Below are 27806 nucleotides of genomic sequence, written 5' to 3' on the forward strand. Positions count from 1 at the left end.
AGGAAGAGGTGATTCTTCACCATCTTTTTGAGAAATACTTAAATAACAATAAAGATTGCAATTATTATTTGTACCCAGGGGTCTTGTACTGGCTTGCTAACTAAGCCGTAAGGCGAAACGATTAGGCTTGGTGTTTTTTGGTGACTGGTGAGGCCCTGCTAGTTGCCAAGTGGCTTGAGAGGCTCTATCTATGCTTGGCGCGAGGGGATTTTGTGTGGCCACCGAACATTGTGGCAGGATGTTGGCCTCTCGGTGACAGTAACCAGAAAATAGGAAGGGGAGTGACAGGTGAGGCCCTCTCTATGATACAATGCAAGGCGGCTAGCTCACGAGTGGCCCGAGGGGTGTATGCCTCCGAGTGTGAGGCGGGGTGTTGGCCTCGCGGGACCACTAACCAAAGCATAATGCAGAGAAAAAAGGGGGTAATACCTATTGGGCCCTGGAACCCTAATTGCCAGTACACTATTACTGTACCAAGGAAGGTAAGAGATGGATTAACTACATGAGCAGGTGTATGTACCTGGTAGTATGGTATTGAACCTGACAATCCGTATAGGTTTTTTAGTAGTAACTGTAACCTGAATGGATAAAACTGTATGGCATAAGGAAATATGGCATAGACCAAGCTTATCTTAATACGTACAGTATATGTGAAAAGTAAAGTGCCGTGATGTGTAAATATTAAACATCGTAGCCATACTGGTTAAATATGTATCAATATTAACCCATTAAGTGCCGTATGTACAAGTGAAAAAGTGGTCTGTCCCCACCTTGTATGTTGTATGTCCCCTTGCTAGGGGAAAGTCTGTTTTTATGTGAACTATATTACCAGTTACGTATCTACAGATGCGTCTGCTACTGTGTAATAATATATGTATTTATACCAGATGCTTGATATAGTACTTGCTATGTGAATTTTTGTATGTCTTATTGATTGGAAGGCGCAGTGAACATGGTGTTGCAAAATGCAAGTGCATTGGAGATCTGCCGAGTGCCCTACAGGTGGCAGTGTAGTTGGATACTGATTGGTATGTGAAATGTTGTTTGTCTATTGACCTATAGGTGTCAGTGTTTTGGTGTTTGTAAAACCCCATGGAAATTGTCAATGTACTTGACAGACTTGTAGGTGGCAGTGTTGATAGAACCACTGTTGGTCTTGATGTGAAATGTAAATTATTGTGAATTAAACCTGAAGTTGAGCCTGTGCTGCAGTTTAAATTATGGTTTATGGCTATGTTTAAAACAATCTTATGTGTAATTTATATTGGCTGGTAAATTGTATATGACATGTGAAGACAGTTTTGCCGTTGACCAGTAGGGGTCAGAAATGCTGATTGTATGGTAAAAATACCCTTTAATCCTACCGTTTGACAGATAGGAGTCAGTATAAAAGCGAAAATGCTGTAGTTAGTTTGTTTGCTTATGAAGTGAAATAAAGTCTGAGAAGCCTGTAGTATACCCATTGACCGGTAGGGGTCAGCATGTAGGCGGAAATGTCGTGGTTCGTTGATTTGTACATGAAATGCAATAATGTCTGAGAAGCCTGTAGTACACCGAATGACCGGTAGGGGTCCGTGTGTAGGCACAAATGCAGTGGTTCGTTGGTTTGTACATGAAATGCCATAATGTCTGAGAAGCCTGTAGTACATTGAATGACCGGTAGGGGTCAGTGTGTAGGTGAAAATGCAGTGGTTTATTGTTTTGTACATGAAAAGCAAAAACGTCTAAGAAGCCTGTAGTACACCAAATGACTGATAGGGGTCCGTGTGTAGGTGAAAAATGCAGGGTTTGTTGGTTTGTACATGAAATGCAATAATGTCTGAGAAGCCTGTAGTACACCGAATGACCGGTAGGGGTCAGTGTGTAGGCGAAAATGCAGTGGTTCGTTGGTTTGTACATGAAATACGATAATGTCTAGGAAGCCTGTAGTACACCCAAAGACCGGTAGGGGGTTTAATCGAATGATATCCATGAACATGCAATGGTTTTAGAACAGACTTAAACAAAATGCAGCCGTAAAGTGAGGACCTGACCCGTGCATGGTGCCGTGGGACTGATGCCTGGCGTAACGGGTAGGTCGACTTACGGTTTGTGAGTCACTTGGACACCATCCACGGCGATGGATTGAAGAAAGAAGGTGGTAGGCCGGAAAAGCCTGTGGCTGGATTCATGACACAGCTCAGCTTAGAAAACCTCATGCAGTAATCAGGTAAAATGGCGTCTGGATGACCCGGAAGTGGAAATCATTCTGATGCTGACCTCAAGCGAGGAGGGGAGTGAATTAATTTAAGCCTCTCCCACAAATACACGCCAAACGGCCTTAATACATATGAAAACCAACTAGCATGAGTAAGATTTATTTTATTTTATTTTTTTAGAGTAATATAGCAGGTTAGAGAGAAATGGCTTACATTAGCAAGGGTTACCTCCCAAATGTACATCTACCTTATTATCATTAGTAGAACATACAGATGGCGTGCTGCGATGCATTTTGTAGAATTAATGTTGAGATTTTCCATTTATTCTCCGGGTGGATAACGGCATACTTTGCTTTGTCAATTATTCGTGCCTGATCCGTGAAACATTGTTTCAAGCTGGTATAACTAATAAAGGGTCTTACATTTAGTTTAAAACCTTCAAACACAATTCCATCAATGATTATAATCTTTGCATATGTATATCTGACTTTAACAGAACATGCATTATAAAAGTCCCTTTAATCAGTGCAAGTGAATTTAACTGAATATATACATTAACTAGCAGAGGTACTTATAGTATTTCTTAGCACCAAATGGGTTTTGAGGAAATAATTACCAAACTAAGTAGCCCTTTTTAGTTGACCTTGGTTCTGCAACCGATTTATTTACCTGTCGAGAATGGAATCTGCAGTGTATACAAATAAAAGCTGTTTTTTTTTTAAAATGTGCAAGGCACAATGGAAATAATCACTGTAGTTAGTTTCTCCATATAGTTTATTTAATTATCTTTCATGTTTTCATTGCAGGTTCTGACCTTGTGTATACACTCATACACACCTCATATTACTGAGAGTTTATTTCTGTAGAGCTCTGTGATACAGTCATACACACCATTCTAAGATTGTATAAAAGAATCAGGGCAGGGCACAAAACATGCAAATAGGAAAATTTGTGTACAAAAAACAATCTTTCCTTTCAGAGGAAGCATGCTAATTGCATGATTTTGCTATTACATGACGAAAAGTCATGATTTTATTAAAGACACGGAGGCGAGTATTGCATATCCCTTTCTTTACTGTTGACAAATAGCAGCAAAGGAAACATACAGAATGAAAAAAGAATGAACATGTGATAACGTAGGCCCCTCCCCCTCAGGTCCCAGTATAACAGGCAGCACTTCCCTTCCATTTCCCTCTTTCTGCAGATGCGACCAAAGAACAATGTCCATAACTAGAGTAATGCGAGAATAAAGTCCCAAGGAATAACAGAAAAAACCGAGGAGGTATAACATCACAAACTGGGAAGTGTGGCCGTAGAATTCATAGGACCGATGGAGGACAGCAGGAGGAGACCAATAAACCGGACCCTTGCTAGACGTCTTGCCAGATTAAGCTGTGGAGACATAAAGGACAGGAGCCAACAGGTTAAAGTCGATACTTGTAACTAGTACAAGGTTACACCAGTGGGAACAAAAACCCTTGTATATACAATCCCACAAAACAATCAATGTTAACATATCCAGTAATATTGAAAACAACAATTATAAGGACGGCCCCACTTACCGTCCCAAACTATAACATAGGTGTATCGTGGTATGAGTAATATGGGTGGGGAGATATATACTTACCAGCGAGAGAGTAACAAAAAAGGGTGGGGCAATACTCGCCTCCGTGTCTTTAATAAAATCATGACTTTTCGTCATGTAATAGCAAAATCATGCAATTTTATAACAAGACACGGAGGCTCATATTGCAAGTTTAAAGCTGATCCATTATTACAGCGAATGTGTGTGGGGCCGGCCGAAAGTAGAATTCTCGGAAGGTAGATTCCCTAGACCAATCAGCTGTTCTCATAATGTCTTCCAGGCGGGCGCCCGCAGACATCATAGAAGAGGCCGAAGCCCCTCGTACTGAGTGGGCGCCGAACACTGTAGTGTCAATGCCCGCTTGGGCCAGCAGCCATTTCACCCAGCGTGATAAGGTAGTGCTGGAAACTGGGTGAAAAGGGGGGCGGAAAGATAAGAACAACTGACGGGAGGCAGTAGATCGGTGTGGTTCGGTGCGAGATTCGTATTCACGAAGGCAGGTCACTGGGCATAGCGAAGGAGAGGCAGGGAAACTAGGGTAGGATACCGCCTTGATGGAAGTCTTAGTGCGTCTGCTGATGTTAAAAGTTACCCCGTCCGGGGTGTAGGACTTGGCATCGACATCCAGTGCACTGACATCCGAGACTCTCTTGCATGAGATGAGACAGAGCAGGCACACCAATTTGGCCGACAGCTGTTTGAGGGAGAGTCCTGCGTTAGCGGGCCAGGATGAGAGGAAAGTCAATACAACTGAAACATCCCAGGTCGTGGAGTAGCGGGGCCTGGGTGGCCTTGAAAATCTAGAGCCCTTGACGAGTCGGCACACTAGAGGGTGTTGTCCCGCGGGGCGGCCCTCGAAGCCTTGGTGAATCGCCGAGATAGCGGAACGGTAAAGGTTAATGGTCCTGTAAGCCTTACCGGCTTCGAAGAGAGACGTCAGGAACTGCAGGATCGTTGTTACAGGGGCCGAAACGGGATCCTCGTTCCGAGCCATGCACCAGCTAGCCCAAGCTCGCCAAGCTGACCCATATGCCCGTCTAGTGCCGGGAGCCCATGCTGCCGCCAATAAGAGTCTAGTTGCGTCCGAAACTCCTTGGATTTCCCAGGGTCCCCGGAGATTCGCCACGCCAGAAGTGGGAGAGAGCCCTCCAGCCGGAGGGGATGATAGCGACCCGTCGGGTCTTGTAGCAGGTCGTGGCGATCCGGCAGGAGTCGAGGGTAGTCCAACGTCATCTCGAGTATTTGGGGGAACCAAGACTGCGTCTCCCAGAATGGGGTGACCATGACTAGCTCCGCCCGGTGTTTGCGGGTCTGCAGGAGTGAGCGAGGGATCATGGAAAATGGGGGAAAGGCATAGAGGAGGCCTCCCTTCCACTCTTGTAGGAAGGCATCCGCTGCCTCCGCCATTGGGTCCGGCCTCCAGCTGAAGAAGCGTGGGAGTTGAGTATTGAGCCGGGAGGCGAAAAGGTCTATGGTAAATGGCCCCCAAAGAGATGATATGTTGGAGAACACCTTCCTGGCTAATCTCCAGTCGCTGGTGTCTGAAAGATAACGTGAACCCCAGTCCGCTTGGACGTTGTGCAGGCCAGGTAAGTACTCTGCGTAGACCATCAGGTTCCGCTCCAGGCAGAATTCCCAAAAATCTTTCGCCAACCTGGCCAGGACCGCCGACTGTGTACCACCCAGGTGGTTGACATATCTCACCGCCGAAACATTGTCCATGCGGAGCCGAATACATGATAGGGCACGGTCCTTGGCGAAGCTGCGGATGGCGAAGGAGCCTGCCAGAAGCTCCAGGGCATTGATATGTAGTCGGGTTTCGGACTCCGACCACCGGCCCCCAGTTGAGATGCCCTCGCAGTGGGCTCCCCAACCGTGTAGACTCGCATCCGAGTCGATCGTGAATTCCGGCGTTAAGCCGAAGATGGCTTTGCCATTCCACGCAGACAGGTTGAGAATCCACCATCGCAACTCGTCTTTCGTCTCGTTGTCCAGGGAGACTAGGTCTGCGTAGGATGCCCCGGCTCTTAGGTGAGCGATTTTTAGGCGCTGTAGCGCTCGGTAGTGGAGTGGGCCTGGGAACACGGCCTGGATTGAAGAGGCCAGTAGGCCTATGAGGCGTGCCAATTGGCGTAAGGTGAGCTGGGGTCGGATAAGGGCCCTGCGCAATTCTTTGCGGATGGAACGAATCTTGGATATCGGGAGACTCAGCGTCGCTGCCCCCGAATCCACTTGGAAACCTAGGAATTCCAAGCGGGTGGCGGGGGTCAGGCATGACTTCTCCCAGTTGATTATGAAACCTAAGCGTGACAGGAGGTTTATGGCTAGTCGTAGGTGTGAGAGGAGGGTGGAGCGCTCCTGAGCCATGAGTAGAATATCGTCTAGGTAGACGATTAGTCGAACTCCTCGACTGCGTAGCCAGGCCATAACGGGCCGTAGAAGTTTTGTGAAACACCACGGGGCTGAGGATAGGCCAAAGGGCAGACAGGTGAATCGCCATATTTCGTGTCGCCAGTAAAAGCGTAGGAGGTCCCGAGAGGCCTCCGCTATTGGCACTGTCAGGTACGCGTCTTTTAGGTCTAGTTTCGCTAGCCAGTCTCCGTGGAGGAGGAGATCCCTTAGCAGGTGAATACCCTCCATCTTGAAATGGCGGTACCTGACTACGGCATTGAGGGGGCGCAAATTTATGACTGGCCTCGATTGGCCGCCTTTCTTTTCCACTAGGAAGATATTGCTTATTACGCCCGCAGGGCTGGGGGGTGCTAGTTCGATAGCCCCTTTGAACTGGAGGGATGAAAGTTCTTCGTCGATCCGACCGCGATCCTGGATGGAAAAGCGGATCGGTCGAGGAGGGGGAATGTGTGTAGGGCGGCAGGTGAGTTCTATATGGAAGCCCTGAATAGTGGCCAGTACCCAGGGATCTGAAGTGATTTGTGACCAGGCTGGGAAAAAATGTTGGAGTCTGCCCCCTATGTAACCCGGAGAAGAAATGTGTGGTAGAAGGCAACTCACCGTATGGTCGTCTGGAGTTTGGGTTACTCCGAAGGCCTCTGGATCGCCATTGACGTCCACGGGATGGAAAAAACATGGGGCGGGAGGTCTCCTGGTATTGGTGATACTGTTGAAAGGAGCCTCTTCCCGTGCCACGGGATTGGGGATAGTTGCGGCCGGACAGACGGCTCCTGCTTCTGCCGGCCCTGGTAGAGACCCGCCCCTGGAATACTCGCCTCATGGAGGCCTGGGCCTTGTCTAGAGCCGTGAATGCCCCCACATAACGCCCCAAGTCTTTGATGAAGGAGTCTCCGAAGAGGAGTCCTTGGGCGTCTTTGCCCGCCTCCGTAAGGGCGAGGTTGGCTAGTTTTGGCTCAATTTTGAACAATATGGCTTTACGCCTTTCAATAGACAGGGAGGTATTTACGCTCCCAGCAATACAAATTGCTCTCTGGACCCAACCTCTAAGGTCTTCAGGGTCGACCATGCGGTTCTCCGCTCTGGCGTCTTCCGCCAAGTCAAATAATTTGGCCAAAGGCCCGAATATGTCCAGGTGCTTGTCCTGGCAGGACTTCAAAGCGGACTCTAGTCCTTTACGGGGGTTCCAGCCCAGTTTAGTGAGGAACTGGGTCATTTTTGGATCAACCTCTGGGGTGTCACACACCTTGTTAGGCACCAGAGGCCTAGGACACTCCGCCCTCAATTTGTTGCGGGCCGCCTTGCTTAAGGGTTTTCTGACCCAATTTTCCAGATATGTGGCAACGTGGTCGGCTGGGAGCCACTCCGCCGACCTCGGATGATGAAGGTCATCCGGATCGAAGAGTGGGACCCCCGAAGGATCCACGAGGGATGGCCCCGCAGCCGCAGGGTTCCTGGTCCCCGTCTCGCCTCCGGGCATCTCTGCCTGAGCAGAGGAAAGGAGGTCGAGAGCGCCATCGGCGGAATCCGCATCAGAGTCGGAATCTGACTCATTCATAGCCTCCTCATTTGACCCGATTTCTGAGTCGGTGCCGCTCTCAATCTGTGCTCTAGCACATTTCCAAAGCCGCGCCCGTTCTGCCTGGCGCGGAAAGGCTCTTTTGCGTGGATGGGACACGCTTTCTGGGGCGACCGAAGGTACGCCAGTCATGGTGTTTCTGGAGGCAGAGGAGTGTTTAGATTTACGGGCAGCCTTTTTGAAGTCCCCTTTAGATACCTCTCCCTGGGGTGTCGAGGTGCCCGAGAGTTGCTCGTCTGAAGGACGGGGCAAGAGGGCTTGTGAAATGGTGTGGGAGAGGGTGGAGGACATAGACCCCATAGCAGCCATAATGGCGTCTGTCACCGAGCGCTGTAGCGCCAGAAACTGTGGTCCATCGGGTTGGGTAGTCCCATCCGCCATAGAAGGCGAAATATCTGAGGTGACAGGGGCCTCAGTTCTGATTACTGGGGAATCCGACTCCCCAGAGTGAGCGGACCCAGTAGATAGTCTGGGTTTAGGCATGATCAAGGACGTATGGGTTAGTCACCCAAACAATCTAAGCAAAGGAAAAACGCTCTCACCAGGGCCCAGACCAGCGACACACTAAGAGGTAGGGACAGAATGACAGAAAATGGCCGCCGGGAATCTCGCGGGATTCGCGGCACCCGCAAGCTACGCGGAGGAATAATGAAACAAGAAGAAGTGCGCAGAGAGGCGCTCGAGCAGAAGAAACAGACAAGGTTACATAAGCAGGGGAGGTCTGGGCCCTGAGGCTAGTGTATAACGACACAATTACTAACCTTCGAAATAAAAGACTAAATAAATACAAATTAAATAAGAATCCATTAAATTATCAATGAATAGTATATAAGAGAAAATATGGCATGTACTTATCTTTGTGTCAGAGCAGCAAAGAAAGAGGGAAATGGAAGGGAAGTGCTGCCTGTTATACTGGGACCTGAGGGGGAGGGGCCTACGTTATCACATGTTCATTCTTTTTTCATTCTGTATGTTTCCTTTGCTGCTATTTGTCAACAGTAAAGAAAGGGATATGCAATATGAGCCTCCGTGTCTTGTTATAAAATTCATAATTATTTGGATATGTCTGGAAGAAATCAATCATTATAATAAATTCTGAGTATCTCTTCCTGAAAAAGTCTCTTGCCAAAATCTAAGTGAATTTTTAAATTGTTTGTTTTCTGCAACCAACTATAACAATGATAATGTGTGTATATATATATATATATATATATTGGTTTCTTGGTTAGCCACAATATTAAACCACTGGCAGGTGATGGGAATAACATTGAATATATCATTACGATGACACCTGTCAAGGGGTGGGCTATATTAGGCAGTGAGTTAACAGTCATTTCTTAAATTTCATGTTTTGAAGTAGGAAAAATGAGCAAGCGATCTGAGTGACTTTGACAAGAGCCAAATAGTTATGGCTAAAGACTAGGTCATAGAATCTCCAAAACAGCAAGTCTTGTGTGTTGTTCCCAATATGCAGTGGTTAGAATCTACCAAAAGTGGAACATTAGAACTTGACCATGGAGCAATGGAGGAAGATTGACTTGTCTGATAAATCCCATTTTCCTTTAAATCAGGTCGATGACTTCTCGACTTCTCGATGGCTGCACCGTTCCTGGGGAACTCACTTCCCTCCTCCGTTAGATGCTCACCCAGTCTTCACTCCTTCAAAAAATCAATAAAAACCCACTTCTTCATAAAAGCGTATCAATTAAACTGTTAATAGCTCCTGACTGATTCCTCTTCTGCAACTGTCACTAGTCTAATACTATCCTTACCTTTTTGTGTAATTTTACCTCACTCCCTCTAGCATGTAAGCTCATTGAGCAGGGCCCTCAACCCCTCTGTTCCTGTGTGTCCAAATTGTCTGGTTACAACGACATGTCTGTTCGTCCACCCATTGTAAAGCGCTGCGGACTTTGATGGCGCTATATAAATAACATAATAATAATAATAAAAATAATAGAGGAGCATTTCGGATGAGATGCAGGTGCACATCCAATCAAATGCTTCTCGTAGCTCTTCTATGAGCAGCATTTGGTCACATAAGCAAGTTTCACTCGGCTATTGTTGCGGAAGAGCCTCTAGTTGCTGTCAGGAAGACAGTCACAAGAGGTTTGTGCAACCCTGCACCCCATATACTCTATATGATATAAACATGTAGGAAATATTGGAGGGGGAGGAAATGTGGGGCGCGAGGAGTGTAAGATATTCGGTGGAGAAGCAAATGTCTCTGCCTATATAGTCAAATATCCTTACACTGGCCCAGCCTGTTAGGTACCATTTTAAATCATGTTTTCTATCATAGTAGATTGCATCACATCACCTTCAAAAGTAACATTTACTTCAGTGTCACAAAGAATTGAAGACTATCTATATAGTATTCTCAATGTGTTTGTTTTCTTAAAATCTTAAGTCCTGCAACAAATGGTCCTCTGAGAGAAAACAATCTATGTTCAACACATTTGCTTCAACGTGCTTTGCCTAAACATAGATGTCTCACTTACTTGATAGTCACAGTTTGTATAACCCTTCACGCAGGTCTGTTCTGTAGCTGCATATTATTATAATGATTTTTACTCTAGATATTGGGTAGACACATTGTAGCTAATCTAACCCCTTGCATTCTGGTTTAGTATACAGGCCGGTGGATCAGAAGTTCTGTGTGGGACCCATGCCTTCTCCTTCCCAGCTATGCAGTATCCCATGTTCAACAGATTGCTTGCTCTCCACTTGGTCCGCCTGGGGACCTTGTGTTTATGAGAATTGTCTGGATTATCAAGGAAGAAAAGGTAACTCCTTGTAGACATGAAAAAATATATCTATAGGTAATATATAGGTAGCAAATATATAAACAATATCTAAAAATGTATGGGAATATATGAGAAAATATACAATGACTATATTTGCATAGAGTTGCTATGGCATGAGTTTAATTTGGCCTGATAAGTAAACTATTGGAACTATTGGAAATAGTTTTATTTTAGTGTTATCTGTTTGGTGTAGTGGTGTATTATTAATTACATAATGTTTATATGTCTCATATTTAAGTTCACGTTGTTTCTTTAGTACTATGTTACATTTCAACTATGTTGGTTATTTGTAATCATAAATCTACATTTATAAAAATACTTAGTTTTTCTCAATTGTATTCAGGCAAGTGTTCACTCAGTATTAACCTGCTTACTGTATGGCAAAATAAATATTAATATGAAACTGATAATTAAATAGGCACTAACGTATGTTGTAATGTTTGGTGTAAGGGTGAGGAATTGCTAAGAAATGATTGGGAATGACTGGTTTATGGCTTAAATCGGGAAAAACAGTTCTGAAATGTAAATATTCTAAAATGTGCTAAAGTCATATTACCACTTCTAGGATTGAAACTGAGACGGAGGCATGTTATTGTCGAGTCAACTGGTGGCAGCGGTAGTTGTCCACATTTAGTTGAATCAATCCCCTGCGATGACCCTGTGTGCTATAAATGGGCAGTTTCTGGAGAATTACATTGTGTTCCTGAAAATGGAGAATGTGGACACGGGAGGTACCAAGTGAACACAAGCTGTCAAGATGAGAATGGTGAGTATTTCACCCTCTTACCCTAACACCGCAAGTAAGCTAAAAGGCATCTATTCAGGGACACTTCACCTTCACTCATCTAGTTCCCAGTCCTACATCTAACTTAATTATCTTGCTTCATTTCATTATTCAGGTGTAAACCATCTCTCTCCATTTATTTATTTGTCATTATAATCAAGATACCTTATACTCTCACGAAAGTGCACTTAGGTGTAACGCACTTGTGTATTTCTACCACCATTCTGATGTACATGTCTAATCACAGTTCCATGGTCATCAGCAATTCAATAATGCTTTTCAGAAAGCATGGTCCATTGCATTACTTTTCTGCCATTTGCTACTAATTATTCTGCAAAACGTTCTGCAGAAGGTCTAAAATAAATGGATATTCCTCAAAGGACTTTTAGACCATTTTATAGCATATACTGTACATAGTTTGGCTGTTTGAAATGTTGTACTCATTGTTGGGATATAGACATACGTGAAAAGAATGGTCAAACATGTTATTAATTATATATGCTAAGGCTATAGCTTCTATTTCCAACAAAGATCTGCTCATACTTTCGTCTTTCCAAAGTCAATAAAAGGCGTACAGTTGTGTTGGCTTATAACAGCATCATGCCATACTGAGAAACTCGCAAATGTTAATGTATGTTTCATTGAACTTTCCATGGTTAAATTCTTTGATATAATGTTGTTTGATGTTAAAAACACAGTTTGTAGATAAATGTGCGTGGCAATTATATTTCTGTTTATCGTTATAAATCTTCTTTTTACTTTTACCGGGTCAATCTCTGTCCTGATGCAGCCAGTAACAATGTGTATCCTTCGGAGACTTACATCTAGACAATTACAATGTTGAATTATTGTTCAGCTAATTTTCTAGCTATTGGTAGAGATACAAAGTCTTGAATTTTCATTTAATGTCACATCAAGATGGGTTTATAATTATGTATTAGTTCAAGGTTACTCTATTGATTAAAATGGCAATACTTTGGAACACTGATTTCTAAAACCTTGAAAACAATTTTATATACAAACATTATCTCATTAGTTCCAATCAACCAGACATTCAAATAATATATTAATTTCATTCAACGGTATGAACATTCAGAGTTGAATTACTAATAGTCCTCAGATATTTGTTCAGTGGAATTTAAGTATATAGTGTTTATTAGCAAAATAATTAATTAATATGATAAACAAAACAATACAAATGAAATAATTTGGGAAGGTAGCTCAAAGTCATGTTTACCTGTGTTAGGAAAGCATTTATCATGCTATAAAAAGCATTTTTCTAATTGATATATATATTTATTTGATCCAAAGTTAATTTTGCAATAGACCTCATGTCTCCTTTTGACTACAATATCTTGAAACACAAGGTCAGAACCTGCAATGAAAACATGAAAGATAATTAAATAAACTATATGGAGAAACTAGCTACAGTGGTTATTTCCATTGTGCCTTGCGCATTTAAAAAAAACAAAAACAGCTTTTATTTGTATACACTGCAGATTCCATTCTCGACAGGTAAATAAATCGGTTGCAGAACCAAGGTCAACTAATAAGTGCTATTTAGTTTGGTAATTATTTCCTCAAAACCCATTTGATGCTAAGAAATACTTTAAGTATCTCTGCTAGTTAAAGCATTCAATGCTATTATTTAAGTCCAGATTGTTAATGTAAATTGTTATACTGTCTAGGTCGAGGTCATAGACAACGATCATTATTATTAGATTAATTGATGTGAAGCTCAGTGATACACAATGCTACACAATGCAAATTGCTGTGACTTATTGCTGTGGAGTCTATTAATGAGCTTTATTAATGTTTAACTCTGTAATACACTAATTACATGGCACAATGCAGTGGGTTTTATGGATTTGTAGATGTTTAACACATTCATACACATTCATACACACCTCATATTCCTGAGATTTTATTTCTGTAGAGCTCTGTGATATAATCATACACACCATTCTAACTAAGATTGTACAAAAGAATGAGGTCGGGGTACAAAACATGCGAAGAGGAAAATTTGTGTACCAAAAAAAAAAAAATCTTTCCTTTCAGAGGAAGCATGCTAATTCATAATTATTTGGATATTTCTGGAAGAAATCAATCATTATGATCAATTCTGAGTATCTCTTCCTGCAACAGTCTCTTGCCAAAATCTAAATTAATTTTCTGAATTATTTTGTTTTCTGCAATCAACTATAACAATGATAAAATATTTGAAAGCTAGTTTGTACAAGGTTCTTATTAACATTTTCATCTTAACATTTGCCATTGTTTGTCTATTGTTTGTTGTTACAATATTATATTACAATTATAAAGCACTGCAAATTATGATGCCACTACTACTAATAATAATATAATACTACATCTCATATAGTACTACTGTTAATATTGCTGGCTCCTTTTCTTGTTGTTAGTTTAGGGTTGTTGTTATAGGGGCACTATAGCCACCCATGTCACCTTCATGTCATTGAAGTGGTCTAGGGGCAATGTCCTTGTCCCAGTCAGTTCTGCAGTGTAAGTTGTTACAGTTTTAGAGAAGCTTCAATAATCTCCTTGTAGGACTAAGACTGCCTCTTGTGGCCGTCAATCAGAGAGCCACTAGAGGCACTTCCTGGATGTTAACTCCAGACTGTCTAAATGACGCTGGACATCCATAATGAACATTCAGCATCATTATACCTTGCTTACCTTTGTTGAGGGTCTAATGCATTTGCAATGCTTGCCGCACATGCACATTAGCCCACCCTTGGATGACATCGGGGAGGTGGAGTGCCACCCAACAGCAAGGGACATCTGCGCTGGAATTGGGTGAGTAAATAAAGTTTTTTATTAACCCTTTTCATGCTGAAGTGGGGAGGGGGTGAGGGGAGGATGCAGGCGAGGCGAGGGCACTATTCTGTTTTGAATACAATTTTTTCTATTCCTAACACTATAGATTCCCAGCTAAACATTTGCTATGATATACAGATGTGTCACAGTTATTTATGTGCTCATCTAACCACACATCTTTTGGACACTTTTTGTTTCACATTGGAAAAATAGTATCAAGATAAATTAAGACTTCAATTTGTATCATGTAAACAGTGAAATTGCCATGAGGTAACAATCTGAATGAGACATCTAACCTACCTTCCAAGTCTAATTTAAATTATCAGATTTTAGCCCAGTTGGAATTGTGACTTTTTACGTGAGGAGCACGTTAGGTTAATTAACATACATCCCTTGGTGGCTGAAAAAAATGTGTTTTAATGTTAAGTAGGTCTCCTCTCTGCAAAATGCAGACACAAAATAGCTATGTTTTCCTCAACATTCCAAACGATTAACATGCAGATGAAAATTCACTAACAATAAAAATCAATCGCACATTGTAATAGTATACATAATATATATAAAAAAAAAAATACAATTACATTTAAGCAAGGGATATACAAGTCTATATGAAAATTAAATCCATCATTTCATCTCTTTCCTGAATGCTAGCAGAATTGTTAGAACATGTTTTGATTTTCTATTAAAACAATTTAAAGATATAACCCCCACCTTTACCTGTCGATTAATACCTTAACATACAGTATTGGTTGGTTGATTTGTTGCTGATGTAGACCCATATGTCAACAATTACATTAGAGCGGAGAGCTGGATAACAATCAGACACTCAGTGCTGTAGTTGCTGTGATTATTCTTCCTACACTTTGGTAACAGAATGACCAATGTCCCTATTTTCTGATCTTGAGGCAATAAACCCAATATGCTTCATGAAGAAGTGTTCACTATTTGGGAAGTGTTTCTGAGCGTTCACTATTTGGGAAGTGTTTCTGAGCAGGGATTCTTGTCTGAAAGTGGTGGCAGGACAGAGTACATTATTGTATTGTAACACCCACAAACCCAAGTTATTGGTGACACATTTGAAGCTAGGATGGAGTGCAGTATTTAATGAACATCTCCTTAAGCAATAAAATATATAATGCATTGCCGTGATGGAATATATTTATTTTACGGAAAGATATTATGGTTTGAAGTGAAACTGTTTTGTCAGATTTACTTTAAGAAAGTAGAAAATGTGCAAAAGTGCATAAAATTACACTGCAAAATGACAGTAATAAGTAGAAGAAAATGATGAAAGTCAAGATACAGACATTTCGATGGCCCACTGGCCCATGCAACGTGTACAATAAAATAACAGGATTTAGTTTGACATAAATTGTGTTCGTTAAAATAAATGGAGCTCTTTAAAGATACCAGGTTAAAGAACTGAGCCTCTGGTCATTTAAATTAATCTTCATGCTAACCACCAATCTTCAACCTATTTTAGGAAATGGGTTTCTGTCACATTTGTCTTGGACACAATATGCATATATATGTTCCATGGCAATACAAACCTCTCTATGGGACGTACTATCAAAAGATGGATGTGGATGTGGATGTGATTCGCATGGCTTCAGGAGATTCCAGATGGGACATCTGAAATCTCTGTGCAGAAGAGTGCAGTTCTAGGTACAGCTTAGAGAGGACCTAGTTGAGGACCTGAGAGTGAGGAATAGACAAAATAACATCTGGAGGAGTGAGAAAATAATTATATATATGTTTGTTTGTTTTTTTGTTTTTTTTAATTGATTCCCACCTACGTTTCATGTAGCAACTATTTTTTGGGTTTACTGTTGCGTGGCAGTCACGAAGGTCTAGATTCTTTTTGTCCAGGAATGGTTTGTTGCAGTAGCCCACTTGTCATCAATTTGCCCTACCATCTGATGCGGGCCTTGTTAATCTAGGGCAATGTCAGAGCTGAAATACAAATGTACACAAAGTGGAGTATCCTACATATAATTAAAAACGTAAGGTATAATAAATTCTTAAAGAGTATAGTCCTGTAAATAGAGAAAAGAAAGACAAATCCTAGGGCAATATTGTCTGTACAATGAGATTGGAGTAAATAAAACTATGCTATTCCATGATTTTGTAGGGTCCCACTCCCTCTTCTGTGTGCTGCGATAACTTCAGCTTATTGATTGTTGTCACAAATTCATTGGTAAATTAAAGTGCTTTATTAACCATAAAGTGTACAAAAATATGAAAACAATCAGAAATAGAATAAAAAAGTTCTTACAGTATTAGTAGTAAGTCCTCTCTTGTAGGCTTCCTCAGTTGCTGCATTTGAATTTCAAGTCTGTCCTCTTTTAAAGCCGTTTTTAATTACTGCTTTCAAATGTTTCGAGTTTCGACCACTTCCGGTTCCGGTCTTGTGTCTCACTGTTGGAACGCAACGTCTCTTACCGTCCGACGTACTTCCGGTTCCCTGCCCGATGTTGGAATGCATCCTTGCATTTCACTGCAGTTATTGCTTATTCGCAAGTCTGTGGGAGTATTTCCTTTCTTTTGGAACACATCACTGTGTTCCACTGCTATGCACTGCAGTTTTCTGTTCATATAGTCCATGAAAGGCTCCCATACCATAGGGGGAAATGGAAGAAAAATAAGGAGAAAACATCATGTTATGGGGGTATAGTAAACATATATTTGACATTAAAATGAATGTTACAGAAGGAGTTCCTATTGAAAGCAACATACATATAAAAAATAGAAGAAAAAACAACAACCTCAGGATTAAGTAGGGCTTAACCCTTAAGATTGAATAATAGAAACTAATAAGGATGGTGAACTCAACACTTGGGAGAGAAGCCCACTTTCCTCTAATGAAAAAATTAATATGGGGTAATAAATAGAGTTTAGCTGACACCTGGATGTTTGGGTTCGGCGGGTTTGGCCGAACTTCGAAAAAAGTCCGGGTTCGGGATCGAACTTGACCCCGAACCCGAACCCCATTGAAGTCAATGGGGACCCGAACTTTTGGGCACAAAAATGGCTCTAAAAAGTCCTGGAAAGGGCTGGAGGGCTGCAAAAGGAAGTAAAATGGGGGTAAGAGTAGGACAAGTGCACTGTAAACAAATGTGGATAGGGAAATCACTTAAAATAACATAAAATACATAAAATAAGCAGCCGCTTAGTAGATAACTCCCTAATTCCCACGCAGGGGGTCCCCCCCTTATTGTTATTTAGGGCCGCCACCCATCACTCAGGGGTGGGGGCAGTAGGTCCCCCCTTTAGTTTAAAAGTCCCCACTCGTGCGTCGCTGGTGGGGGCTCAGGAGGGTTTTTTTTTTCAGGCTGCTCACTGTTTAATAGACATGCCCCTACTCGTGGTATAGCGAGTAGGGGCATTATTTCATAATACTAAGTAACCAGCTTATATAGAGGCTGGGTCACATGCTGCGCTGACCAATCACAGCCATGCCATTAGTAGGCCTGGCTGTGATGGCTTCTAAGGGCACACAAGTCAAACGCTTGTTGATTGGCTGCCCTGCAGCCTTTCAAAATGCGTCATTAAATCGCCGAACACTGAACTCCAACCCGAACATGCAGTGATATGTCCATGTTCGGATCCGGGGTCCAAAAAACTTAATGTTCGGTACGAACCCGAACTTTGCTGTTCGGGTTCGCTCAACTCTAGTAATAAACTTAGTTTTGGAAAAAAAAACACATTAAAACTCCACTATACGAAATTAAAAGTATTATTATATCTCAATAACCCATAACCAGTATGTCATGGTACTGTTGTAGGTTTTTCTTTAAAATATAAGAATGCTGCAATTTATGCAGTTATATTGTCCCCTAAAAGTATAAGTATTAAAGATGCATTCCAACATCGGGACAGGGAACCAGAAGTACACCGGACGGTAAGAGACGTTGCGTTCCAACAGTGAGACGCGAGACCGGAACCGGAAGTGGCTTTAAGGATTTATTATACCTTACATTTTTAATTACATGTAAGCTACTCCGCCTTGTGTATATTTGTATTTCTGTATTTGTTGGTGTGGGCTAAAGGGACCCCACATAGGTGTTAGAGTATCAGTTATTGTTTGTAATACTCACTGGAACTTTGTATTTATACTGTTTAGAGCTGGCATGACTCTCTTGGCTCACGTAACGCATATTTATTGATGTAGGTAAATATATATCATTAGGGGCACTTGCTGTTGTGGTGACCTGACTGGGATTCAAACCTGGTTTTTCAGTTCTAAGGCAGTGACCACTGCCCTAACCAACTGGTTGGGGGCTTATATAAATATATCAGTGTGTTTTTTTTTGGATGCCCACTAAAACGTGCATGTATTTTACTACTGGGGTACTTTATAATTACTCACATTCTTTGGGATATTTGTGGAAGCATTTCTCATGGACATAGCGTGGAAAGTCTGTCAACTTCTATATAATTTACTGAACTGGTATGAAACATTTTTTACCGTCCTAAATAGTTTTTTTCAGTTTTAAGTTCAATTTTTAATGCATTCAAGAAATGCAAACTATAAACACAGATTTTTATAAGCTTAGACATATTGAAGTTTTTCGAAGTAACAACAATATAAAAAGGTCTAAAACTATTTTTCATGCTTCCATTCATACCGAAAGCAATCATTCTATATCATATCAAAAGTCAGAGTTTGAGGGAAGGATAAATATGGAACAATTGTGTTTTATGTTACAATATTTATTCATCTTAGAAAGAGGATAATCTAAGGCATATCGGGAGGGCAAGGCATACTAATCTTTAGCATTATTTCTGACATTGGGTTAATGGTGTGTAAATATAGCCCTATTATTTTATTTATTTATTCAAGTTCAAAGAAGACTAATGGCTCAAGAAATGCTTATTCTGTAATGTCAAATGCAAAACACCATGTGTATTTTCATTAATCATTAGGTTATTGTGGTTTTCTGGGCAAGAAATTTTGTAACAATATCTCTAGTGGTTTATAGAGTATTGTATGCAGCCATTAAACTACCAAGTAAGCAGAAAATTCTAATCCATTATTAATAAAGATGGAAGAAATGTTTTTTCTGGCATCTCTTATACAGGGGCCACATTGTGTTATAAAATATATATGCTTTTTTTTTTGTTCCTGGTAGCAGAAAATTGAAAGACGTAATTGGCATATTTATAGGACCTGCCAAAAAAACTCACATCCTACATCAAAAGGGCAACAACAATCATCCTACAGACAAAGGGAATTGCTGTTTACAGTAGATTTAAAAATGTTATATTACTACATTGTTTTAACATCACATTAGAGATGAGTGCATATGTTGGACTTTTTTTCACTAAACTTTTTGTTCAATCCAGAAAAATAGTCTAGGTACTGCTTTGCAATAGATCATTTTTGTTTATGACATTAAATGGGCGAAAACATTGCCTTTCCCACATGAAATAACTCTAAATGCACCTTCCATCTATTTCCATTTAATTCAAATTAAATAATAATGATGCAAACAAAACAGGGTGGTACTAGCGCTAATTTGCAAAGTGCAGAAAACGAATGAGCAGCTGTAACACCAAGTTCTTATCTTTAAGAGTAGGTCTAGTGGTAGTGTGCTGGTGAAGCGCTATAGAATTTTTAATTATAACGGTTGTGAATTTTGATTGTAATTGTAACAGTTGTGAATAGACTTTAAAGTGTAAATATATATATAAACAGTACCTTTTAGGTATACACAAAGGTGTCCTAAGTTGGTAATCAATACCTTAAAAATAAACAGAATATACCAAACATAGTGTAAACTGTGACAAATAAAAATAAATTTCAATTAAGAGTGAAAAATTCCCACTCACACTTTGGAGAGCTAATAGTGTATAGCTCAATTTGATCGCCCGTGGGGTCCGTGAAGGCGACCCTATCCCTTCTTTTTACTGGATATTCCTTTCTTTGAATTCTGAAATGTTGAAACATATATATGGTGCAGTACCGTATGGTTCCAAATACGTATAAAAAAGAACAGGTGGGTACTTACAGACACAGAGCCATCCACATCGGCTCTGATCAAGGGTATATGTGGTTAAGGACCACACACCTTCTTTAAAAGAGCAGGAACAATGCCAGCAGTGTTATAAAAATATAAGTATATTTATTAACATAAAACTATATGTAACAATATAAAAAACTATATATAACAATATAAAAACACTGAATAGGCATATAAAAAGTCCAAATAAATAAAGACCGATATTCTCCAAGCGCCAGGACGCGTTTCGCTGTAACAGCTTCTTCAACTGGATAAAAAAGTCGGAAAAGTCTCTCCACCTGTTCTTTTTTATACGTATTTGGAACCATACGGTACTGCACCATATATATGTTTCAACATTTCAGAATTCAAAGAAAGGAATATCCAGTAAAAAGAAGGGATAGGGTCGCCTTCACGGACCCCACGGGCGATCAAATTGAGCTATACACTATTAGCTCTCCAAAGTGTGAGTGGGAATTTTTCACTCTTAATTGAAATTTATTTTTATTTGTCACAGTTTACACTATGTTTGGTATATTCTGTTTATTTTTAAGGTATTGATTACCAACTTAGGACACCTTTGTGTATACCTAAAAGGTACTGTTTATATATATATTTACACTTTAAAGTCTATTCACAACTGTTACAATTACAATCAAAATTCACAACCGTTATAATTAAAAATTCTATAGCGCTTCACCAGCACACTACCACTAAATAATAATGATAATTATTATTAGGAGGGCCTGCTAATCTGCAAGATGTGGCTCACTCCTGCACCCCCAATTTTGGTAGACATGGGTAGGAGGAAACTTCATTGGCCATCTGGTGATCCTTAAAAACTGGATCGAAACCTCTCAATGATCTTCTATGCTCTCAGAAAAGGGCTTGTTAGCACCCCTCAAGTTAGATCTGGATAGTGGAGTGCCCCTTTAAGCAAGGCATAGCAGGTTAAAGGAACTTTCACTATATAGTTTATTAGTGTATAGATTGTATACAAGTATATAGATGTGTATAGATTGTTGTTCATGGATACCTAGAAAGTAAAACAATTTACGTTTATTAAATGTTTGGTCATCTTTATTATTTTGCATCCTTAGAAGGATAGTGGAGATTAGAAGTGTTATATATTTTACTGTATCAATATTTTACACAAGCTACTATTTCTGTTACATAAAATATGTATGCTTAAATATCTGCATGACCCAAGCTCTCTCTCCCTTCTTCTTCCAACTTCATTGGCCTCTCTACTGTACACTGATAGTTAGTGGCTCATGTATAGCGTTAGAGTGGGAGAGTGCAGCAATTATAGTCCTCTGCACTAAACATTATTTGCTTCTCTGCTGGGTGAAGATCACTACTGGAGCCATAGGGAACTTAAATTGTGCTTAGTTTGGCAAAATCTAATTAGTTTTAATTTGTAATGTCAAACATAATGTAACCCATGTATAGATAGGGTTTGAGGATAACGATTATTAAATGAGAGATTATTAGTTCCTGCTCACATTGTGCACATTCATATATTTTAGGACTGCATCCCCTTTTAGCTCTTTCACTCTGTTTCACTCTTGCTTGACATTTGTCACTGTGTGTCTACTTTGACTGGTAGCTATTTTGCCTTTGATCGGTATTGTTAATGTATTTGTGATTCTACCTCCCTCGAGGGTGGAGGACACATTTGTGCTGCTGCTTTTGAGGCGTATTTGGAAAAAAGAAACCTCTACTGGAAAGTCCTCTCTTTCAGAATATGTCTTGGGTAGTGTTCACAAAGTATTCTGTGAAAATGGTATCTGGCTATTTTGCTAACCGTCGAGAATATAGCACTATATTTAAAACTTCTGCAAAGAAGAAGGTATACTTACATTATCATGCTCCCTATATTTACATAAAGTATTGTTCAAGTAAATATCTGTTATCAAGTTTCAGAATGAGCCTGTCTTTATTACGGTGTGAAATTTGAAGAGATTAGATAGCACAAGCTCTTATGTGTTCCATATGAAAATACATACTAAATTAGTCATGCTGGGAAAATAACCTATTCAGAAATCCAGTCTAGTCCAGATACCATTGTATCTTTTTTCCCCCCTTCTGTATAACCTGAAATAGAAAAGTGGAATTTTACCATTCACATTATCGTAATTAAGGAAATGGATGCATAATTATCGCGCTGCTTATTATTTTATCATCAATGGCCGAGAATGTGATACACTAGCCCACAGCTGTGTGAGAAAGAAAAAAATTAAATAACGGTCTTTCTTTTTTTTTGTTTCTATTGAATGGCACTTTGTGAATTTATCTCAAGATAAAAGAGCAGCATTTCTAAAATCTGTTGATTATACTTCTCTACTAGGGAGAGCTAAAAAAGGATATAAAAGATAATTTTGTCAAATTAAAATCGCTTTGTTGGATTTTTATCTGAATAATTGTTATTTAATATTTGTAGAGCTAAAAAAGGATATACAAGATAATTTTGTCAAATTAAAATCGCTTTGTTGGATTTTTATCTGAATAATTGTTATTTAATATTTGTAGAGCTGGTATAATGCTCTGATAATGGGCGCCCAATTTCCCTTTTCTCTTATCTCCTACATAACCGGCAACTAATAGGGTAGGTATAGCTCTGCAGATTACCACATCTAATCTATCATCTCACTCACTCTGTTCCAAAACTATGTCTATCTTCTTTGAGTTCTTAATATTCTTTTATAATTTTAATCTGCTGGTGCCACAATGCCATTTGTTGGTTGGTGCTGTCAGGACCACCTCCCCAATAACAATTTTCAGTAGTCTATTGTAGTATACTGCAGGTGCTATATGTAGCAGTATTTACTGTAAGTGGATATTTTCCCTACATTGTTTGTAAATGACAGAGGCATCAAAGGGGATAAATGTAATCAGGTATTTTTTATGTGATAAATGTAACAAAAATGGTAATTTTGCTTGGATGCTAATATTTCAGATCCCATCTGAAATGTGCAAGATAAGGGATACCATATAATTTGTTATAACTTGTATCCTCCTAATATTTGTGTAAAGGACAATTATACACAATCACATAACTTATTTTAGGTATGACTAAATAAAAATGCATGTACGGTACATTTGTAAGTAAAATTACTCTTTTATCCTATATGTCTGCTGAATATTCTAGCTGTGATTTCATTTTCAAATAGTTTAATTTTCCCATTCCTCTTATGGCCATTTGTATGCATTACATCAATTTGTAGGATTTGTGAATTGTTATAGACAACAAACTAGGAAACAGTGTCAATCGGCAGTGGCTAATGCCAGTAATATATATTAAGGGGCAATAATTCTCAGGATGAGAATATAATTTTGCCTCTTTATAAATCACTGGTAAGACCACACTTTGAATATGCTGTGCAATTTTGGGCACCTGTTCTAAAGAAGGATATTATGGCACTAGAAACAGTGCAGAGATGGGCTACAAAATGAATAAAAGAAATGGAACATTTTAGTTATGAAGAAAGGTTAACAAATGAAAACATCTTTTGTTTAGAAAAACGGTGCTTCAGAGGGGATATGATAACATTATACAAATATATCTGAGGCCAATACCTTTTAGACTGGAAGAAAGGAGATTTCATCTAAGGCAAATGAAAGGTTTTTTTACAGTAAGAACAATAAGGATGTGAAATTATCTGCCTGAAGAAGTGGTTTTATCAGAGTCGGTGCAGGTGTTTAAACAGCAACTGGATGCATACTTGCAAAAACAGAATACTCAACGATATCATTTTTAAATTGTGGGGTAATAGCTTTTTGATCCAAGGATAAATATGGCTCTAATTCTGTGGTCAAGAAGGAATTTTGTCCCTCTAGTTTGTAGAAAAAATTGAAGTGCTTCAAACTGGGTTTTTTTTCCTTCTTTTGGATCAACAGCAAACAACTGATGTGACTATGTAATTTGAGATGTGCAGACTTCTGTACAGTGCATACTGCAAACATAGAAACATAGAATGTGACGGCAGATAAGAACCATTCGGCCCATCTAGTCTGCCCGATTTTCTAATTACTTTCATTAGTTCCTGACCTTATCTTATAGTTAGGGTAGCCTTATGCCTATCCCACGCATGCTTAAACTCCTTCACCGTGTTAACCTCGGCTATTCCATGCATCCACTACCCTCTCAGTAAAGTAATACTTCCTGATATTATTTTTAAACCTTTGTCCCTCTAATTTAAGACTATGTCCTCTTGTTGTCGTAGTTTTCTTCTTTTATATATTCTCCTCCTTTTTTATGTTGATTCCCTTTATGTATTTTAATGTTTCCCTGTCTCGTCTTTCCTTCAAACTATATATGTTTTCTTTAACCTTTCCTGGTAAGTTTTATCCTGTAATCCATGAACAAGTTTAGTAGCCTTTCTCTGAACTCTCTCCAAAGTATCAATATCCTTCTGGAGATACGGTCTGCGTACAATACTCCAAGTGAGCTCTCACCAGTGTTCTGTACAATGGCATGAGCACTTCCTTCTTTCTACTGCTAATACCTCTCCCTATAAAACCAAGCATTCTGCTTGCATTTTCTGCTGCTCTATTACATTGTCTGCGTACCTTTAAGTCATCAGAAATAATTACCCCTAAATCCCTTTCCTCATATGTTGAGGTTAGGACTCTATCAAATATTCTGTACTCTGCCCATGGGTTTTTACGTCCAAGATGCATTATCTTGCTCTTACCCACATTTAATGTCAGTTGCCACAACTCTGACCATTTTTCTAGTTTACCTTAATCATTTGCCATTTGGCTTATCCCTCCTGGAACATCAACCCTGTTACATATCTTAGTATCATCAGCAAAAAGACACACCTTACCATCAAGACCTTCTGCAATATCACTAATAAAAATATTAAAGAGAATGAGTCCAAGTATAAATTCGCCCTGGGGAAAAAAACAGCATTTTCTCTATTGGGTGAGGAACAGCAGTAGAGCAGGTTGAAAGGAAAATTGAGTTTTTTTTTTTTTTTATTGACCTGAATTGTATTGTTTTTTTCATGCAAATCCATAACTACACTGGCCTCTTAATAAATATCAAGTTTTGAATAACCAAATATTTGCTGCATAATGTTTGGTTTAGGTATACAGTATATATTATTATTATTATTATTATTATTATTATTATTATTATGACATATAGCACTAACATATTACAAAATGCTTTACAATTATAGAAAGGGGATATCTGACAACAAGTAATTGACATACAAAATATTGACAAAAAGCCCTACTTAAACAAGCTTAGAATTTATGGCATTTATATCTGCTGTAAATTCCATATAAAGACCCATACGGGATAATGAACTAAACTCCTGCTAAACTAATGTTTAAATGTCTTTCTTTCAAGAATTAGGGATTATTCTAGCTTTAGTGACTGAATAATCTAAATTTTATTAACGACAGGAGGCGAATATTTGCTTTATCTTTCTTTACTGATCCTCCCAGCAGCAAAGAGATAGTTAACAATAGTATAAAACAATTCAACCAATCAGAGTGTATAACAGTATTATATGATGTCATCAAGCTCCTCCCAATTCCTCTTTCTTGCTGAAGCCGACGACATCTGCGTATCAACAATAGAACCATAATTAAGAACTGTGGACTAGTTCGATGTCCTGGTGTAGTCAACCGTGTAAACTTAGATAGGATTGATGAATCCATGTGACCCAAGCGTTAGGGAAGAAGAGAAAATCATGAAAGTATAGGTTCTCATACTAGTTGAATGCAAGTTATGGCATGCATACTGAGAACAATTATTCATTACATTTCATGTAAGATAATGTTAAGAATATCAAACTCTTGGTTAGAGTGTAGTGATGTAAACCTATGACAGATGATGTGTAAATGTGGCTGAAACTGAATGGCTAGAGACGTGTAGCAACTTACCTTAGGGTGGGTATGAATGATTATGAAAATAAGAAGGGCGGGAAAATATTCGCCTCCTGTCGTTAATAAAATTTAGATAATTCAGTCACTAAAGCTAGAATAATCCCTAATTTTATGGCAAGACAGGAGGCTTCATATTTGCTGTTTTAACGCTCCTATATGATAGAAGATGCGGCATGTGGCATAGGTTTGAAATAGAATGTACGGAATGTAGACTCTCTGGACCAATCTGCAGATGACAAAATGTCTGAGAGGGAGCTACCCACACGAAAGGCTGTGGATGCGGCTGCTCCTCTGACTAAATGTGCACCAAAAGCTGAGTCAATACCTGCTTGCGCTAGTATCCATCTGATCCACCGTGCGACAGTGGGGGTGGATACCGGTTTGTGTGGTTTGACATAGGACACGAGAAGGGGTCTCGTAGGGGGGCGCAGAGTGGTTGTGGCATCTATATAGTGCCTTACGCAGAGCGCCACGCAGAGTGACTGTCTATTTGGAAAGTAAGGGTAGAATACGGAGGAAGAATTAGTCTTTGTTCGTCTGGTGATGTGAAACGAGAAGACTACTGCGTGGAAATCAAATGCTCGAATATCAGAGACCCTACGGAAGGATACCAGACATAGGAGTAAGGCCAGTTTGACCGAGAGTTGACGTAGCGTCAAATTCTCATTAGAGGGCCAGGATTCTAGAAGGGAAAAAACCTGAGTGACATCCCAGAAACAGGAGTATTTAGGAAGAGGGGTTCTGGCTAGCCTGATCCCTCGTAAAAGTCTACAGACTGTAGGATGTTTCCCTATTGATGCATTGTCAATGGGGCTATGGGCCGCAGAAATAGCTGATCTATAAACGTTAATTGATCAATAGGATTTGCCTTGATCAACTAGGGTAGACAGAAAATTTAGGATGATCGTCAGAGGTGCTGAAAAGGGATCGGTATCCCTTTCCAAACACCAGCTGACCCATGTCTTCCATGCAGCGAGGTAAGCTTGTCTAGTGCCCGGGGCCCAGGAGTCCCATAGGAGAGTCTGAGTTGTCTCCGAAAGTCCTGAGACATTCCAAGATCCCCTGACACGGTCCAAGCTACAAGTTGGAGCCGGTTCTGAAGGGCGAGTGGATGACAGTGCCCTGCTGGGTTCCTGAGGATGTTGGCGGATCGAGGTAGTAGAATTGGACAATTCACAGACAGTTCTAACAGGGTTGGAAACCAAGTCTGGGCTCTCCATAGTGGAGTGACAATGACTATTGTTGTCTCCGGCCAAGGGTGTAGAAAGGCGTCGACTGCCCATGACTAGGGGTCTGGGAGCCAGCTGATAAAGGCCTCCGTCTGATGGTTCAGACAGGGTGCAAACAGGTCCAATGTAAGGGGCCCGAGAAGGCAATGAATTTGATGGAACAAGCGGGGGTCCAATTGCCAGTCGCTTACATCCCTCCAATGGCGAGAGAACCAATCTGCGACTAGGTTGTCCGTGCCCGGAAGATATTCCGCTCTGATGGATAATTTCCGCTCTAGGCAGATTTGGTAGAGATCCTTGGTAAGGTCGGATAGTAGCTTGGATCGTGAGCCTCCTAACCGATTCACATAGCGCACTGCAGAGACGTTGTCCATGCGCAGTACTAGTGAACAATTGAAACAGTCTTTTGCGAAACTGCAAATCGCGAAAGATCCTGCAATTAATTCCAGACATTTGATGTGCAGTGCTTGCTCG

At 40.3% G+C, this 27806-nt stretch overlaps 1 protein-coding gene across 1 annotated transcript in view; it reads left to right on the plus strand.

The window, feature by feature from the left end:
* Positions 1-27806, plus strand: part of THSD7B (thrombospondin type 1 domain containing 7B) — a 366207-nt gene that overhangs the window by 141077 nt on the left and 197324 nt on the right. The window contains exons 7-8 of the mRNA XM_063429372.1: positions 10402-10557; positions 11144-11344. Of these exons, the coding sequence (XP_063285442.1) occupies positions 10402-10557; positions 11144-11344 (357 nt within the window). The remainder of the gene's footprint in view (positions 1-10401; positions 10558-11143; positions 11345-27806) is intronic.

This window comes from Pelobates fuscus, chromosome 8 (assembly GCF_036172605.1).
Source record: "Pelobates fuscus isolate aPelFus1 chromosome 8, aPelFus1.pri, whole genome shotgun sequence".
Classification (NCBI taxonomy): Eukaryota; Metazoa; Chordata; class Amphibia; order Anura; family Pelobatidae; genus Pelobates; species Pelobates fuscus.